The 18,868-nt window shown below is 36.6% G+C and overlaps 1 protein-coding gene and 1 long non-coding RNA gene across 2 annotated transcripts in view; one reads left to right on the top strand and one right to left on the bottom strand.

Moving 5' to 3' along the window:
- Positions 1 to 2,782: 2,782 nt before the first annotated feature.
- Positions 2,783 to 10,147, top strand: LOC113489734. The gene is made up of 3 exons (XR_003400094.1): positions 2,783 to 2,794; positions 4,366 to 4,371; positions 10,024 to 10,147. It is a non-coding gene; the product is annotated as an uncharacterized LOC113489734 (long non-coding RNA).
- Positions 10,148 to 10,249: 102 nt separating this feature from the next.
- Positions 10,250 to 18,868, bottom strand: part of ARL15 (ADP ribosylation factor like GTPase 15) — a 214,513-nt gene continuing 205,894 nt past the window's right edge. The window contains exon 8 of the mRNA XM_026865746.1: positions 10,250 to 13,013. Coding sequence (XP_026721547.1) covers positions 12,861 to 13,013 — 153 coding nt within the window. The 3' untranslated portion in view covers positions 10,250 to 12,860. The remainder of the gene's footprint in view (positions 13,014 to 18,868) is intronic.

Genomic DNA, 18,868 nt, shown 5'->3' with positions numbered 1-18,868 from the left:
CAAGCTACTTCGGTAATATTTTTCTCTCTGGATTTCCTATACTTTCTAGTTCATGAAAATGAATCTGATATACTGTGGTATTAAAGTAACCACAGAATACAGACATGTAGATCAGAAACTACTCAGTAAGAGCAAGTCATTTCCACAGATGAGAAAAAAAAACGAGCTATTCTGAAGGAGAAATAAATATTGTAATATTTTATGTATTCCAGCTATAACATCCCATAAATGATTAAATGAAAGAGCTGTTTTATAAAATGCATATAGAGAATACGTTTCCTTTGTTCTGTAACCACAGATAGGACTAAACTTTCCTCATAGGAAATTTTAAAATGGGGAAAAAATGATGGCATTTACCTTACCATACGGAGGCCTACATACCTCAGTACAGTGGTGGTATCCAACATGCTTATCTGCACTCCCACTTGACTCTACATCTGTCTAGCTACCCAGGAGAATGATGCATCTGGAAAGGTTGAATAGGCCAAGGGAGTTTACATGTATTTTGCAATGTTCTTGAGAAAACTTACTGGATAGAGGTCAACATGATTTTTTTCTTGCATCTCTTTGCATTAAATAAAAACATATTGTAAGTTATTTGAACATCCTGATATCTGTTTTTATCACTAGGAACACCGAAACATATTTGAAAGTGGGGTTTTTTGAGAACTTTGTATGCAAGGGGAATGCTTGAGAGGGCATAATATAAGGGTTAGTACTGAGCAATAGATATAGACTAAAAAAGACAAAAAAAGTTTCTGATGGAACAAATTAACACAGAAAATGCTTTTTGAACAAGTTTGTACAATTGCAATACAAAAATTAGCATCTTTTCTATTTATGGGAATAATCTGTGGTATTCTGTGACTGAACACTTGGGAATGGTTCAAAGCTGAGTGCAGGGAGGTTCAGACCAGATATTAGGAAACATTTCTTTACCAAGAGGGTAATCAAACACTGGAACAGGCTTCCTAGAGAGGTGGTCAATGCCCCAAGCCTGTCAGTTTTTAAAAGGCATTTGGACAATGCCCTTAATAATACTCTTTAAATTTTGGTCAGCCCTGAAGTGGTCAGGCAGTAGACGATTGTTGTAGGTACCTTCCAACTGAACTATACTATTATAATCTATCTATGAAAAAATCCTCATCAGGGCAAAATTAACAATGAATAAGGGAAGCAAAAATTTTAGAGAATTGATTTAAAAAACAAAAGGAAAATATTTCTGTATTCTTTGAAGATCAAATACTTAAAGGCAAAATATATTCACAAACATCACTGAATTTGAGAAGCCTAAGATACTTTCTCTGTTATTAGGTTACTAACCCACAGTCGGAAGTAAAGGTTTGATTATTTATTTAAAAAGTCAGAAAAAAATATGACAGAGAAATTGATTTCTTGCACTGTGATTAAGAGCAGTTGGTGATGTCCTCCAAATCTTAATACCTCTAGTTTAATAACTGTGAGAACTGAATAGATCTTTGTAAATCAATGAGTCCACCAGGATTTCTAGAGCAGGATGTTTTACCTGCCAAGTGGTTTCTCTTCATTGCCTGGAAGAGAAGAGATAGCTTTCCTGCCTCATTATCCTTTCAATTGTTTTCTCAAATTTAAATAGCATAGTACAAAAAAATAAACTATTTCTTCTGCAGCTATGGAGGAAGATACCAAGTAAAAAGCTGGTAATCCTGTATTTGAATGCCCAGACAGTAACGTCTAAATCATTGATTTAACTATGGAAATAAATGAACATTTCTGGATCAATCTTGAACAATGACTGAAAGGCAGAACAGCTGTCATCGTTAAGCAGTAGATACTCAGCAACAGCCATGATTCTGGTAGCTCATACTTTATAACCAGTTACTCTTTTACAGTTTAAACAGGTCTGACATTGAAACAGAGAACTCTTCAAAATAATTAAGATGATCCAACATCATTTGCATGTTCTAATTTAGGATGTCTGCTACACTTGTTACTGTTAAAGACTTTTTAGAAAGTAATATGTACCTTTAAGCAGACAGGCTTTTGCCAATTTAATTTTAATGAACAATGCAACATACCTTTACCAACTGTGATATTCTAGAGTTGTAAATGTTAAGTCAGGAAAGCAACTTGCTTCTCACCCTATAATATAGCTGAAAATGCTGACCCATGAAGATACACTACTTCAGAATACTCTTCCACTTATAAAAACAACTGCAAACCCAATATTTTTCCTAAAAAAGAGAAACAGACTGCATTTTTTTTACATCTATAGGAATTCAAAGCATCTCATCTAGCATCAAATGACATTATTAATAAAGTACAACAGCATCCTTCCTTATTTAAACAGCATGTTCCAGGGCTGTGTCAGTGAGGACAACATAATGATGCAAAGGTTCATTTGCAAGTAATGTATTTTGCAGGTACACTATTCAGATATTAGTGATACCTCAAAATTATTTTATACAATTACTCACTAACAGGCTTGCTGGGCTGAAACTAGTCCAAACCTAACAAAGGGGTCAATTTTCAACATTTAAACCAGATCATAAACTTTCCCAAAGTTTATTACTTGAAGCGGTAAAACTTCTAGTTTCCATATTACCCAGCAGTTTCTCTTTAAAAGAGGCAGCTGTGGAATACCTGAATTACTTAGAAACTTCTCTCTACATCTCTGGGTGGAAGCTGGCCTGCACTAAGGTTATAGGCTATATCTTTACATGCCAGTAAAGGCATGAGAGCCATAGCCACCAGAAAATCCCACATTCTGGTGTACTTGAACACTTCATAGAAGTTAATGCCCCCAAAAAACCCAGTTCAAAGCAGCAGCAAAACAGTATCACATCCATGGATAGGCTCAGAGAATCAAGGAAACAAGGTCTGGAGACAGGACTAAAATTTAAGAATTCATTGTTCTCACCTGTGTTTTCCCCCTTTACCTATGCTCTCTTTTGAAGTCAGAAGGCTGTATTGCTTCAGGATGCTGGTGAGAAGGGACTTTCCAGCAATTGTAGTGCTGTAGGTTACAATATGTGAGCTCTGAGCTTATTGAGTCCTGGGAAATGGCCACATGCTTGTGTTTGCTTCATGCCACTGATCTTCATGGGAATTGGGGCATAAAAATCAGTCCCAGGAAAAAAATTAATATATCTCCTAAGTTTTTGATAGCATTTTTGTGAGCAAGAAACACCCTCTGTCCTTAGACACACAAGGGTAACCTTGTATAAGGAAATCCAACTGGGGTGGGAACTGGGACATTGCAAATGGTTTCCCATGTCCAAAATCCAACTCTGTTACCATATCAACTAGCTTTTAAACCTACTGTCCGCCGTGCCTTGCTCCTCTAAACTACAAACATCTGCACTGGCAACTTGGCATCTCTTCTGGGATGCGACACTTGCCACAGCCCTGCTGCAGCTGCCTGGGAGCCTGGCTTGGCAGCTCCAGGGGGAACACTGCCATGTTCAGGTGCAGGTGCTCCTGCTGCTGAGGCAAGCTGGTACACATGGAAGCACAGGGTGTTGCTATTACACTGGGGGACTCCTCCGAGAGAAGCAGTAGAGAGGTCTGAGTGGTGGCTGGGAGAGGCCTTGCCCAGGGGAGGGGAGGCCTTCCACATCTCCTCTGGCTCACTGAGGAGAGGGCTTTGATCTGCCTGGGATGACTGTGTGACAAACACCCTCATTCAAATGAATCTGCCAGACAGGTGGGAGACATTCCTCAAAGGGTCACCAAGAAAAGGACTGCAAAATAGGGTGGCTCTGGCCTCTGCTCCTTTATAATTTCTCCTCATCACCTCATCTGTCTGCTGAGTGGGCCTGCTGTGACTTCCCCCCACATCCAGGCTCAATTTGTATGCAAATCCTCCCTCATTTGTTCTTGCTCCCTTCAGAAAGGACAAATTTAGTATAATAACTGTAATTGCTTTAATAACATGAAAAAAACAATACCTTTATGGGACCAACAATCAAAGACTGAAATTGTAACACAGCATGACAGGTGTGGAGGCATGCCACCGTTACCGATTTTCCCATCTCGGTATTTCTTTCGTCTTGAAAAATGCTTATGTCAGTAAGCCAGGCATGGCTGGCTTGTGGCTCTTGATCTCCATGCAGTTCATAACAAGTTAGGCAAGGCTCTCATAGTAGAGGCACACAGCTGGTGAGCAGTGGGATCTCCTGGGACAGTGGCTGCCGGGCATTTGAATTCCTCTCTGGAGGAAGATGTGGGTCAGTGTGGCCTGGTGAAGTAGAGCTGCTATCAGTATCTTCTCACACTGGCATCTTCCCTCAGTTCTGTGGTGACATGTTAAATATCTTATGGCCTACAGATCACAGGTTTAGGCAGAGGGCTATCTCTGGTTTCCTGAGACAGAGTTCCACTGAGACAGAGGTCTCGGTGCCATTTGCAATGGTGGCCCATATCTCTGATTACACTGGTCTAACCTGCATCCCTCTTGCTGACCTGGAAAATGTCTATTCTTGGCAACTTTTTCTGATTTAATTCCAAGATTAACAGTTGAGAATCCATTTTCAGCATCAGTCAGCTGAACCAGGACACACTTAATCTTGGCTTTTAGTTATACTCAAGCCCATTGACTAACAGTTACATTTTCTAGTTACTATTTGCATTATAACCTGTAATATTAGTAATAGCACCTCAGAGCTAGTTCTCCTGTAATAGCCCCTGCTTTACTAAAAGATAAACCCATCATCAAAGAACAGTTATTGCATGAACCAGAGTTCCCCTCCAAAATATGCAAATATGGAAATGCAAAAGACACTGAGAAATGGGTCTTTATGCACACTCTGGTGGACAGGGTCCACAACACTGCATTTCATCTGGAGACAAATGGGAATGAACTGATCCTTTTGAGTGCAAGGGGAACTCCAGATCTGCCTCAACAATCACTCCAAGGGCACACTCGCATGATGCAGGAGAAATATGTGTGAACACTGAGGATTTTTCTAAATCTTACATGCAGGGAGGAATTAAAAGATCAAATCAGTAACTGCAAACATTGTTTAGTACTGGCCATCTCCTTCAGGCCTTAATCAGGTTAGATGTGAAGTGGTTCTCACAGATAAAGTGCTTGAGAACATGCTAATCACCAGTACCCAGGTGGTGTAAAAAGCCAAACTTAAAAGAAGAAACAGTTTCTCTTCCATTTGATTTGACCCAAACGTAAAGGCCAAACTGCCCGCTGAATCCCTCACAAGCAACCACAATAAGATTCACTGTCCCAAAGCACTTTTATGGATGATTTCTCCTCAGCACTGAGAATGGAAAAAAATCAAGATTTCCTCTCTACAGACACTGTATGCATTTTCTTTAATGTCTAGGTCACCAATATATCTACATATGAAACCACCATACAATAGTTGACCTTGATATTAAAATTTGTCAGAGATCAAAAGCACTAAAACTAGACAAGATATTTATATAGCCCATAACAGTAGACTTCTGTATCACTGGCACCTCTCAGTGGAGACAGACCTGAACCAAAACCTCAGGTCTGCACATCATACCAAGAAAACAAACAAAAAGCTAAATTTCTGTCTTAGATCTCAAGCGGGTTTCCAGAAATGTTCCTGATTCTGCTAAGGTGTTCGAGTGTTTGGTACTCTTCCTGATACAGGAAAAAAAAAAACCAAAAAAAACCCCTCTCTAGTCTGAAAGTGAGCACTGAAATCAGCTTGCTGTGTGAATGAAATGAGAGGACCCCAAGGAACAAAATCTCAGCAACCTACTGCTATCTTTGGGTAAACATTTGTTTGCAATATCTTTTAAAAATAATACTGTCTACTTCAGTGATTGACGATTTCACCCCATTTATCACTGACAACTAGAATTATTTTTTCAGCTGTGGATCATGTTAATTGTGGAAGCTAATAGGGAGGAATGTGAGGTAAATGGTCTCAATACCTTTAGTATATGTGATGACTTTACCAGACTTGAAGTACTGTATTTACTGTAACCAAAAGGTCATGCTCTATATTTTAAAGGTAAACAGTAATCTCTTCTGCATCAGTCACACTCCTGCAAATCATGTACAAAAGTATTTTTAGAATAGGCAATTAGCTTATTTTTTTAAAAAAATTAACCTTAGTTTCAGATATTTGAAGGAAGGTTTTCAACTTTAACAGACACCCATGTGTAAAGCTGAGAGGATTACAGTATTGCATTGGCAAACAAAGCAATTAAATAAAGATGGACTAAAGTTGTTGTAATTTACATTATTGACAATGTGTGCTCATTTCTTCTCTGCAGCAAGATAAATATTGAGGCAATGTGGAGATTGCATTGTTCATTCCACTGTTAAATAAAAAAGAAAGCAGTTTTCCAGATACTGCATTTTATCAGTGTTAATTTTAAATGGTACATTCCCATTCACATCTTGAATCTCTAGGTCTTACAAAGACACCACACATGGGAATGTTATAATAAAATAATTCTGATGTAGTTTTGAAAATAGACACTTGTGTTATAAGCATTAAAAATCCACAGAAATGGGGTCTTTGAAAGGTACACAGTATTACTGTAATTTGGGTGTATAAGCTTCTCTGAGGATATGGTAGCACACAAAGTCTACTATGAGATGTACATGAAGCTTTTGCTTACAAAACAGCAGATGAGTATTAGCAGAAAATGGATATGTCTTTCAAGTAAATGAGATAAGGTGACATACGACAAAAAATGCTGTTTTAGCATGCGCAAACAGAACAGAGAATGGATTCATTTCTATAGAATAAATTTTTAGACTACCAACCTTAACACACAGCAGGAATTGTTCTTTAAAGGGACCATTTCAAAGTTGACAGGCCCAAAATGTAACCTACCATAAAATTAAAATTTTTACAAAATGCCCTTTTGATCCTGTGAAATCTATCAACCTTCCAAATCCAAGACTGTCACATTGTTAAAATACCAAATACTTTGCTGTGTGATTGGCCATTAAACTTGGTTTGGTTTTGCAACATGCATAGGCAAGTCACGATTTTGGTCTCTCCTCCACACTATCTTTGGGACTATGTACCTAAACAGTACCAGATCTTTTGTTTGGGATTTCCATGATTTAGCATTTCAGTTAGCAGTAATTTATAACAAAGCTATAATATGAAGCTTTTGTACTTCAGTGGTAAATGTCTCCTTAGAAAGAGGGCAGTTCTTCATACATGGAAGTTGCCAAACCACAGAAGGATTTATTTTTGTCTTGTTCTATTTAATACATGCAAATACTTTCCAGTGCACACTGAATTGCAATAAATTATAGTTACAAGGCATAGTAATAAAAATGAACAACAGCATTTCACTATTTCAAGGCGACAGGTAAAAAAGAAGTGCTGTGATTGCTGGTTTTATTTTTTGTCAGTTCAGCGCACAATCTAATACTGAGAATCCCCAAAAAAATAATTATGAATGGCTTTATATTGCACACAAGCATAATAGGTGCAATTCATGTGTCTTATTAGCATGTGGACAGCTTCTCAATATATGTATAGATATTTCATGTGTGACAAAATGTTTCTGTGCTTAAAAATTAACTATACAACAGCTTTTCATTATAAATATGGTCTTTACCAAACCCAGGCTATTTTCAGGCAATGAGTTGCTCTATTCCTAACACAGTAATATGGTTGGACGTGGATTATGTCATTCCTCCTCTTCACACCCTCAACTCTTAATTTTCCAAAAGCATCCCAAACCAGCACAGGACCTTTTGCAAAACATTTTTGTTGGGTTTACTGTAAAACTGATAACCAGATTATTAAAATCGCCCTTTTATTGTCCCACCTTATTGTCACAGATAAATGGGAGCTGCACAGACTACTGCTAGCACCAATATTCACATTTGAGTATCCACCTTTTCTAGACAGTTTCAGTGATTAAAAAATTAAGGCATATTTAAGACATCATAAATGGAAGTGCTGAACCTGCTTGATGAACATACACTCCCCAAACAAGGCTGTCCTGAATATATTCCATCAAAACCCAGCAGAATACCACATCTTACAATTTCCTGTGAAATCTGGTGAATGAACAAGCAGTATATACTGCAGACTTTGGCTTCTGTAAATATATCTCTGATAAAAGCTAAAATACATTATAAGCAGCTAGCATTAAGCATATATGTCTCAGAACTAGTTAAATCAGACCTGATCTTTAGTCCAACCCACACAATTAATTTAGGCAGTTCACCCATGAGTGCTGAGGATTAAGGGTAATGGTCCTGTTCAGTCTCTTCATTTAACAGAATTCAGGAGCTCTACTTGATTTCAGGGGTCTTTTTCAACTACAGATACAGATACCTTTGTATGGTTTTTGTTTTCGTGTAGGATATGGGATTCTTTCTTGTCCTTGTGTTAACCTAGGCCCTGGATGACTAACCCTACAGCTGACACAAACAGATGTTTTTATTTGTTTGAACTATTAGGTCAAAGGGCTAATGAGCTAATGAAAATTCTTTCAAGAGCTGTCAAATGACACATGATTAGCAGATTTTCAGTTCCTATTTATATGAAACAAAAGCACTAAAAAAATATTCCGAGTTTACAAATCTTTGATTTCCATCCCAGTCTTGGTAAGAGGCAGATTTAAAAATAGTAAAATGAAAAAAGCATACCTCTTGAGCTGAATCCACAAATCCAGCCTGGCTCAGCAGTGGTTTACTTCCATCAGCTGTCAGAAACTGCATTGTGAGAGTCTCTTCTACTCAAATGTTTGATAGGATAACACGGAGTTGTCTCAGCAACCTTTTATTTTTCTCCCAGTATTTTCCTTTGCTCAACTTCTGTAGTTTCTTTTTGGTATATGTACTTTGCCATGTCACTTTATTTTAAAATAACTTTTAGTTATATAAACATGTCCTTCAGTTCAACATTATGGAGTAATTGTATGGAGTATTCCAATGTCTTTGGAATAAAACCTGCAATATATTTCAGATGTATTTCCAAAGTAACAACATCTTGCTGTGGAAATAAATCAGACAATTTTTGGAAGTTTCTATTTTTTATATACATGTGTGAAAATGTGTAACTATGTATAAGTTAGCAATGATAATAACAGTAATATTTGTTTTCATCTATGAGTAAATAATTTATCTTGAAGATTCCAAATGAAGGTAATATGCCATACTCCCAAACTGGCTACTCCAAGAAATCCAAACTTAGCAACTCAACTCTACACAGTGTTTATTTTCTCTTTTTTTCTTTTTTTTTTCTTTTTTGATATTGGAAATCATGTATAAATCACAAACAGTACAAGTTCCTCATGTCAGCAGTTGTCCACTTGAATGGGTCAACTTCTGTGTATAGACACGGTATTTTTAGTATAAAGTCAAGATAATATGGCAGTTAACTAATACTTTCTACTACAGTAAAGATACAAACTTTTGTAATATAAATTAATTGCCATTACAAAAAGGCAACTGTATTAACTAATATGGTACAAAAATCTGCAACTTCTATAAATATAATGAAATGCAAGAAGTTAAATGAAATAATACATCACAGATTTTTGTATAGCACATTTGAAGAGGCAAGCTAAGATACACATGGAGCATTATACAGCAAGAAAGAATACCAAAACCCACTAAGATTTAACTTTTTTCCATACAAATGCTAGAAGTACAAGTACAGGACACAACATGGAAGCAGTAAGATTACCAGCTTAGAGCGGGTAGACAAAGAAGTCTTACTGACAAGTTGTAAAGCATTAGGCAGCAGACAGAAGCTTGTCAAAACCAGCTGTTGTTGGATACTGATTGATAATGTTTTCATTCTGACGGCTGAGACACTGCAGACAGCCACAAGTCTGAGAAGAAGCCCAATGTGGGCACATACACATACACACACATACACACACAAAGTGATTTAACAGATGGCTAAAGAACACTTAAAGCACAGTATCTTTTTTAAAAAGACAATGTTCACTCCTTAATGAACTTGCATGGGAAGTAGAGCCTGGTGTCCAAGTTTATTTCACCTAAATGATGAACACATGTGAAAAGACTTAAAAAAAAGAAAAAAGAAAGAAACAATCGAGATTGGTCATCTCAATAAAAACTGCATGGTGCTTACAAATTCTACCATAGCCAGAGCATTCAACAACACTTTAGACATGGAATTACTACGTGAGCTGCTATGAACATTTTTAATTCCCCCATAAAAAGGTGAAGGTGTTTATAGACATTAAAAAGGTACATATCCGTTAAGTCCATCCACAACACAAAACCACAGAACTACATTCAAAGTAAAGTTAAGCATTGGTCTTAGCCTTAAGCAGTTATGAGGTATTGTTTCAACCTGTGGTGAGGAATGATCACTGTATTAGTAAGAAAAAGCATATTTAAAATCATTCTAAAAAAAAAAAATCACTGCTCCTGTGTGCAGCTGGCATTTTCCTAAAGAAAAACACTAAGCATCAAAATGTCCTAGTCTAGCCATATTCTCATTGACTATTTGGACTTCTGCATGTTAGTCATGTAGCACCTTCCAACAGTGCATAGTTGGGAAATCATGACCAAAATGTAACATAGAAATTCTAAAAGTTTTTGAACCAAACTCACTCATGGTACATATAAGTATGGTTTTGAGAATGTAATATAGTTGGGCTTACTTTCATGTGCTGTAGCTTTTGGTCCACAACTTTAATATGGGAAAGAAGGGGAAAAAACAGTTAAAAAATTATATCTCTCATCTTCTGACTAACGCTCAATGAAAAACAGTAAAAACTATGAATCCCTCTTTTTGCTTCCCCAAGCTGCCTGCCTTCTCTGGGAAGTAATTATCTCACTCCTCCCCTCCACTTATTTGTCATTGTCCCTAAACAGGACAGAAATCTGGGGACCTTGTGGAAATCTGGGGACTCTGTAGCCTCTAAGCTCACATCAGCTAAAAGACGAGTTCAGAACTGTAAATTAGATCCAGTTCCTCTTTAAATGCAGGGAAAGGAGCCTCCTTAACCTACATGAGAGAGACCGACTAGCAGTTGGGTTCCATCTCAACTGTGCGGAGAACCAAACCAACATAGGGCTCCACTCTGTGTTTTAAAATTAACAATTCCAGTTCTTGAGTATTGCCAAGAGTATTAGGAGTTAGGCAATTGACCTGGCAGGAATGAGGTGAAATACAAAGCAAGAAGAGATTCCCTTCAGGCTTTCAGCCTATTCTATCACAAAATTAAACAAGGAGATTATCAGATTTTGCAGCTTCTTTCTGGTAATAGGAAGCAAGTTAAAACAGTGATCATCAGGCCATGCATTTCAGCAGAAATAATTCTGACAGAGTAATGCAAGAAATCTGAGGAAACTGAAACCTAAACAAAAAACCTATTAGAAATAATTTTGTTTAACAAAGAGTATAACTGCAAGTAAGAGAGAAATGGCTTTTATAAGCCTTTAAAAGCTGTCCTTGCTATTTTCTTATTCCCAAATAAACTAGTGAGAAACTACAATAAACTTCAAACTAAAAAAAAAAAAAAAAAATGCTCAGAGTGGAAAGATATGTTGCTTAAAGCCCTGAAAAAAGGAGTAACAAGTTCCAAAACACAAGCACAATCAATGAAAAACCACTGACACATCACTACAGTTTGTGTTTGCAGACACTCATGCATGAGGGTAGCTGAATGCACAAGGCACAACATTCAAGGTGTGCACTAGTCCAGTGACGGATTTGCACATACCCTCTTGTGACTGACTTAATGGTGAACCAGAGACCTGGCATGTTTATTTAATGGACAAAATCAGATTATGAGATTTTAAAAAATCAACAGAAGGCAGCCAAAAAACTGCAAACCTACAATGGGGAAAACTTGGAAAGAGGAAATATGCACTGTGTTACGGGAACCAAATGGGATTTTTCCAAATGCATTGCAAATGTTGTTTCCAATGAATGCTTTTTTGTCTTCTAAGTAACATTTGGCCCAGAGAAAGTTTGAAAGAACATTATAATCCCCTTAAAAGAGAAGCTTATAGTACAAACACTGGAAGGCCCTTAATTATGGTATAGATGCCTTGGCAATGTTATGATAACAGTAGTACTCTATGATTGAGTGATAAAGGAAGCAATCCTTATTTAAAATCAGTCACACTTCTAACTAGTAATAAAGACTCCACAGCTGAATTAACAGATATTTACTTCGCTTCTGTTATGGAAAACTACTTTAAAAGAAAATTATTGCTTTATCCAACTTTTGTATATTTTCTAAAAATATTTAGACCACCTGTTTATGTCACTTATTTTTCCCAAATACTGTTATCAGCACACATCTGTTTGTTAATTTACCTTTCAGGAAACTTCAAGCAAAATAACTGTTCTGCCTTTGACAAAGTTATGCTATGACTTTAGAAGAAGAATCAACTAACTTGTCAACTGTGTTTTCACTTAGTAAAACTTCAGGACTAACCCTTCCATTAACATGAAACTACTTGCCTTTAAGGTATCCCCATTAAGGTTATTAGTGGCTGTGCTTTCCATACTGAGGGGTCAGTAAACAAGCTAATACAAATTAGTCTCACAAGTCCTTAAGACATTAGTTATTTTTTAAAAAACAAACTAGCAGGTAGAATTCCTCCTTTACAGACTATGTTATTTTTGTGCGTGTAAAATTTCCTATTAAGGATGATTGCAATGCAAGAAAGCAACATGCACTGTGCAGAAATAGTGGTAAACAAAGAGGAACTCCCTATTTCAGTAGTGTAGACAACTTTACCGGAAATAGTTGTGTACCTGATTCACAGAATATTTAACAAAAGGACATTCTGCACTAACTGTGTATGAACAACATATCACAGCACTGTCTTGATACCACACCATAATTAAGCTGTGAGCAGAACATGCAGGTACAGTGATGCCCGGACAATCACTCTTCTCTCTTGCATTTCACATTCTGGAAGGTTCGAAGTCTCTCTCTTCTAGTAAGTTTATTAGAAGGGAGAAGCTGTCTTTTACTGCCTCCATATCATCCAAGGAGCAGGGTTTAAGAATCCAGCGCTTTCCACGTGCAAGTGGCTCAAGTTCAAAATACTTTTTTATCTATTAAGGAAAAAAAAAAAAAAGAGATCATTGTATTAATATCATAATGACAACTCTCTGTCTGTGATCTAAAAACCCAATACAAAACATCAAAAAAACCCATGTAAAAAGATCAGGATACTCATTTTTAGAATCTTACTCACAGCTGTTCTTATAATACAGGTTATATGACATGACCTGAAAGTGTTTTCTTTAGGGGTGAGTGACCTGCTTGGAAGCTACCATTCTACCCATACATTTAACAGCATGGGAGGTCTGGGGAAGAATTATATGGACTTTAAGGCAAAGAGCAAAGCACAGGAAACAACAAAACCAACAGAAATTTTAGGTTATGTTCGTATTTTAATGTTAAAGCTGCCTGTTTCATCATTATTGGTGAACACTTAAGATGCAGAACTTGTCACCAGACTAACTACACAAATGAACTGTCAAAAATGTTCAAATCCTAAACATTCCAGTCAAAGGTGACCTATAGCAGAGGGTTTCTTAACAACTTTGAGAAAACTAAATAAAAAAATTGTCCAAACTAATTTAGTTTTTCTAAAATTAAACATAGAAGTCTAGTGCATTAATGTGATTAGGACAGTAATAAGTATTACATGTGAGACATGATGTTTTCTACAACCATCTTAGTTCAAAATCCAACATGTTCCAACAAACTTCAGCTGTTTACTAACAAAACTTAATAATGCTTTTAAAGAAGAAAAATTTTAATTAAACTAATTCAATTTTTACTTCTGCAGCAATCGTGCAGCAAAGAGGCATAAGAATATGATGTAATACAGAATTGCAAGTTTTAAGGTGATTATAAGCCATGAGAAAATAACTGAGGAAGATGCAGTTTCTTGGAAAGACCAATCATGGCTGACACTAATTACACCAACTGTCAAGGCAAAAAAACAGCCCACAGAAAGACTGAGAAAGAAAAGATTTTCATTTAGTAGTATACTCCAATCACTTTTCAAAATAGCAAGTGCAGTATCAAAACATATTTTTGATGCCTCTTAGGAGAAGACAGCAGTCTGCAGGTTATTTTGGTCTATAGATTACTGTTTTCATCAAAATTTTAGTGTGATCCAACACTATTTGATCCAAAAGTCTACTCATGTTTGACTTGTCAAAATAGACATTTAGTTTTCACATCCAAAATTATATCCATCAGTACTTGCTATTGTCAACATACCAACAGAAATATTTGGTCCTGACTTAGTTTGCACATTCTTGTTCCTTGTAATTATTGCCAATTTTTTTTTTTTTTAATCACAGACTGTGTCACAAATATGCAAGAACAGTTACTCATATTGTGGTAGGCAGTAGAGGCCCTAGACGGGCAACTGCAGCCCCACTGTGTAATGCTCCATGTGCAGGGGGAATAAAAAAAGAAGAGAAAGGCTTCCAAAGCCCAAACAAGCTGCAACATCTCTATGCAGCTCTAGTATTCTAATAGAAGAAACCAACTGTAGTTTTATCAAGTCACAGAAATCAGAATTCAACTGTGACAATGTGTCAGGAAGGGTTTCTTATTTTTTAGAAAGGAATTTTGAGCAGAGTGTTTAGTAAAAAACATAAGAAAAAAAAAGATGGTTTTGAGATGGGAACTTCTTCTTCCCCAGCTAAATACAGGTGAAACCTTTTAAAATCTATTTCCAGCAAAGCAGAATTATACCAGTAACAACCTGCAAACATGAAAATGAAGTGCGGTATTTGACATTCACTTCTCCTCAAACAAATTTCAGAAAACATACAGGTTGAAATAAATGGGACTTCAACAACCAATATTTAAATAACAGCACACCTACTTTTTAGCATTGCTAACTCAGAGCTGTATTAATAGCTGATAAGTTAGCATGGTTATATGTGATCAGAACCTGATACTAATCTCTGTAAGGGACATATTGCAATGTCTCCATCAGCTCAAGTGACACCAAATTGAATTTACCCCCATTAATATATTAATGGCACCAGTCATTGTACAGGAGAAGCTCTCTTGCCTGTTTCAGCAACAGCCTCCTTGTCTGCTAAACAAGTGGAAGAAGTAAAAGCTGCAGAGCAGGACAACAAAGCAAGGTATGAGTGCAGCTAGCTGACAGAGCAGCCTGATGGTGTTAAACTGACAAATATGGCTGAGTAATTTGAGATGTTTCAGACCCACAACTCAGAGGATGTCCATCACACCCCCTCTACTGGAAGACTATTGCCATCAGCCCCTTGAGCTGACTGAAGTCTGTGAGCAGTCTTATTTACATAGTCTCTTGAATTAAGGCTGTATCATATGAAGAAATTATTAGGAAAAGCTCATTACACTGTAAGGAGAGTACTTGGGTTTAAAAGCATTAAATATTAGAAACACATACATAAGGAAATGATAGCAGTAAGCACACTAGCTCTGAGTTTAGTGCGTTTGTGGGCAAATACATCATTGCTTACCAAGGTAGCCTCAAGCCAAGAAAAACACAATGACTTTTTTAAACTGTATTTCAGTGACTGCAGATGCCAAGATAGAATTTCTGCTTCAGCAGTTCAACTGATTTTGTGAAACAGATTTTGCAGATAAATTATTTATTTGGATGCCCAATGTTGATTTAATTTTTTTTCCCTATTTCTAGATGTGTAATCAAAATGTAACAAAATCAGCAATATGAAGCCATAAATTTTCACACCTAAGGAACACTTCAGAGTTAATAGGCCTGAGATAAATGATGAAATTAAAGTGATGGTTAAGCAGTGGCTTTTGAAATGGGAAATTCTGATAATGGCATGAAAGCTCAACTGCTTATATTCACATAAGTTACAGCCATTCTGTTCATACCTACAGAGAAAAAAAAGATTTGCTAGATAACTTGTCTCTAATCCAAATATAATAAAAATAACACTAATTGGCTTACAAATAATACATAACCAAGCCAGAAGTAGCACAGAAGTCATTTTCCACAACCCAAGGGACACTCTGTGGTATGTTACTACATTTCCTCATTTAAACTTCACACCACAATGGAGTTTGCTAAAGCCCGGAGCTCTGTAAGTGGGCTCTATGACTTTGAAACTTCCAGAAGAACAGTTTGCAGACATAAATATTTTCCAATTTACTACAACTTCTCTCCCCTTTAACTCAGAAGATGTCATTCAGTTCAAAAAATAAGTAAGCTTTTTTTAGACTTAAAAAGGAAAACTTTTTTACATGCAAGAGACGAAACAACTACACGAAAATAAACCAACACAACCAAATGCCCAACAAGTTTATACAGTTGAGTTTTCCACTGGAACACTCTCAGCTCTCCATCCACTTTCATTTCTCTAGTTGCTTTCTGCCCAACGACCATTATTCACACTCATTCCCTACCAGATTTCCTAACAGGATGCACACTATCACTAAAATATCCAAAGGAAGATGAAATTTTCTGAATACTCACTTACATAAGTAGTCTTTGCATAATCAGATAATCAGCAGTAACTATTTTACAGCTCCCTTCAATCACACTAGCACACAAGGGGTGAGTTCCTAAGAGTTCTTTTGTCTTCCCCTCTTGCATAAATAGTGAAAATTTTTCTGCCTGTTCATGGATGCTGAAGCCTATATAAATACTCAAACATGCTTTAGAAGTCTGACACTTTAGACATGCATTTACATACTTTTGGACTGCTAAATTTTTAAGATATAACCTTAGATGAAAATACAATCAATTAAATCCATAATTTTAAGGCTTCTTTAATAGTATTTTACAGGATCTCACTGTATGTCTTGACTCCACATGGGGGCCTTGTTTTATAGAGAAGCTGACATTGTATTTATGCCACAGTCTGAAGTCAATAAAATCTAACTATACACATTTGCAATTATTTCCCACTCTTCCCACACTCCACCTTCTAAGTCCTATTCTACTGGCACAATACGCTAAGCATATGGTTATCAAATGTTGCTTAACCTACGTGCTAGAAAAGTCAAGACACAATAAAAGGATTGGTGCCCAGAACCTCAGCTGGTGTAAATTAGCATAGCAGCATGGAACTGATGTTACTAAATCGATATACGTAAGCTGAGTAATCAGGCCCTGCTGAAAGCTTTTGTATGTTCTATTACTGAATCTCATCTAGCCAGTTCACAACACACATGAACATAAGACGTATAGGAAAACTTAGATACTGTATTATGTGAATACAGAGTCATTTCTGTTATTCAACGTGAAGAAAACCTGATTGAAAGTATTATTTTTCATTCAAATTCAAATTTTACCAACACAAAAAGGTTTCTAACCCACTCGGATGAATCTGTTGTAAACAAATACAAAATAATGGGAGGTTGGGGTTCCCCATTTTCACATTGTGAAAGTTTCATTGAGCTGTGATGCTTGAGATTAACTTTTCAAACATCATTAAAATCTGCCTTTTGGAACAAATGTTTAGAAGATGCAGAAGACATAGGCAATGTTGATTGCCAAGTCCATGGACAACACTGCCTATAACAGTGACCAAAGCATGAGCAAATTCAGTATCTTTGGAGAAGAGAAAAAGCCAAAAGTCCATCACATAGCATTAAGTTTTAAAAAGGGAAATTACATAAAATAAGTAACTTAAAGAAAATTAACTGTGCAGCTAAAAAGGTAAAATGCTTGCAGGTGGCATAGAAAAAATACCATAATTAGAGGCTCAGAGAATATTTATACAGCTACAGAAGACTTTAAAAGAAACAAAAAAAGCTTTCAACAGTTGCAATAAGGAAAAGGATGGTATTAGAGGTAAAAGAAGTCATGTCTAAAAAAGGAAAAAAGAAAATAAAAGAAAGGAAGTTCTGGCAAATTAAATAGAACCCACAAATGTTGACCTACTAACCATAGAGTGAAACCCATTGCTTAAATCACCACTGATGCTAAAAAGCAAACTGAAATCCGCTCTAGTTTATGTTAGTGTGCTGGACTGCAAACTGCACAGTCTCTTGAGCTGCTACATGTGCTTTTCTGCTGGTGCTATTCCGAGTATAGTGATTTATAAGAGTGGGTGGAATGGATCGGTAGCCACTTCATCTTAAATCAACCTGGTTAAAAAGAACCTCTTGTCTGACCAGAGCAGCTGCTCTGGTGTGCAAAACTGTCAGCAGAATTTTCGTAACTTTTATTCTTCCTACAGAGACACTTCATATCCTCCTGAAAAGATATTTCTCATGTGATTGCTCTTATGCTGCTTCATAACAGTGATCTCATCCATGTCTAGAGGGATTCTTGTAATGCACCTATGGCTCAAAAGCACTCCTCCTAAAACACCTCTACCTCATATTTATTGACTCCATATGGAATATTGCTTACGTAACAGGAAGGGGAATGAAAGTGCCTCAGCTGATGGGAAGGCATGGTGATATGCTGTGGTCTGGAGCAACCTATGCACACGGCTATTGCCAGGAATACCAGTTGAGGTTAAACAACACTATCAGCCACAGATATGCTCTTAAATTCTAGTTCTTTGAAGCTAAATATTTCTCTGCCAGCTGACTTTGATGTGCCACTGAATCCAAAGTGTGTACATACAATGTTAAAAACTTGCCATGAATCAATTAAGTACATATGATAATCAGAATTATGTAACTGAGCTGCATTTTTTTTTTTTTTTTTTTTAATATGACCTGCTGAAGTAAAAGCAAAAGAAAACCTAAGACTGTTTTCTTCAGGGTAATTTCTCTAGACAGGATTTCAAAACCATCAGAAGCCTTTTTGTACAACTCCTCACGGGCAGTGGTGAATGCTTTACAAATTAGTATTTCTATTTGTACAGCTTCCTCACCTTTTTATGGGGGAATTAAAAATGTTCATAGCAGCTCACGTAGTAATTCCATGTCTAAAGTGTTGTTGAATGCTCCTAACAAAACC

This window comes from Athene cunicularia (assembly GCF_003259725.1).
Source record: "Athene cunicularia isolate RWA chromosome Z unlocalized genomic scaffold, athCun1 chrZ_part1, whole genome shotgun sequence".
Taxonomy (NCBI): domain Eukaryota; kingdom Metazoa; phylum Chordata; class Aves; order Strigiformes; family Strigidae; genus Athene; species Athene cunicularia.
This window is presented reverse-complemented; position numbering and strand designations above follow the sequence as displayed.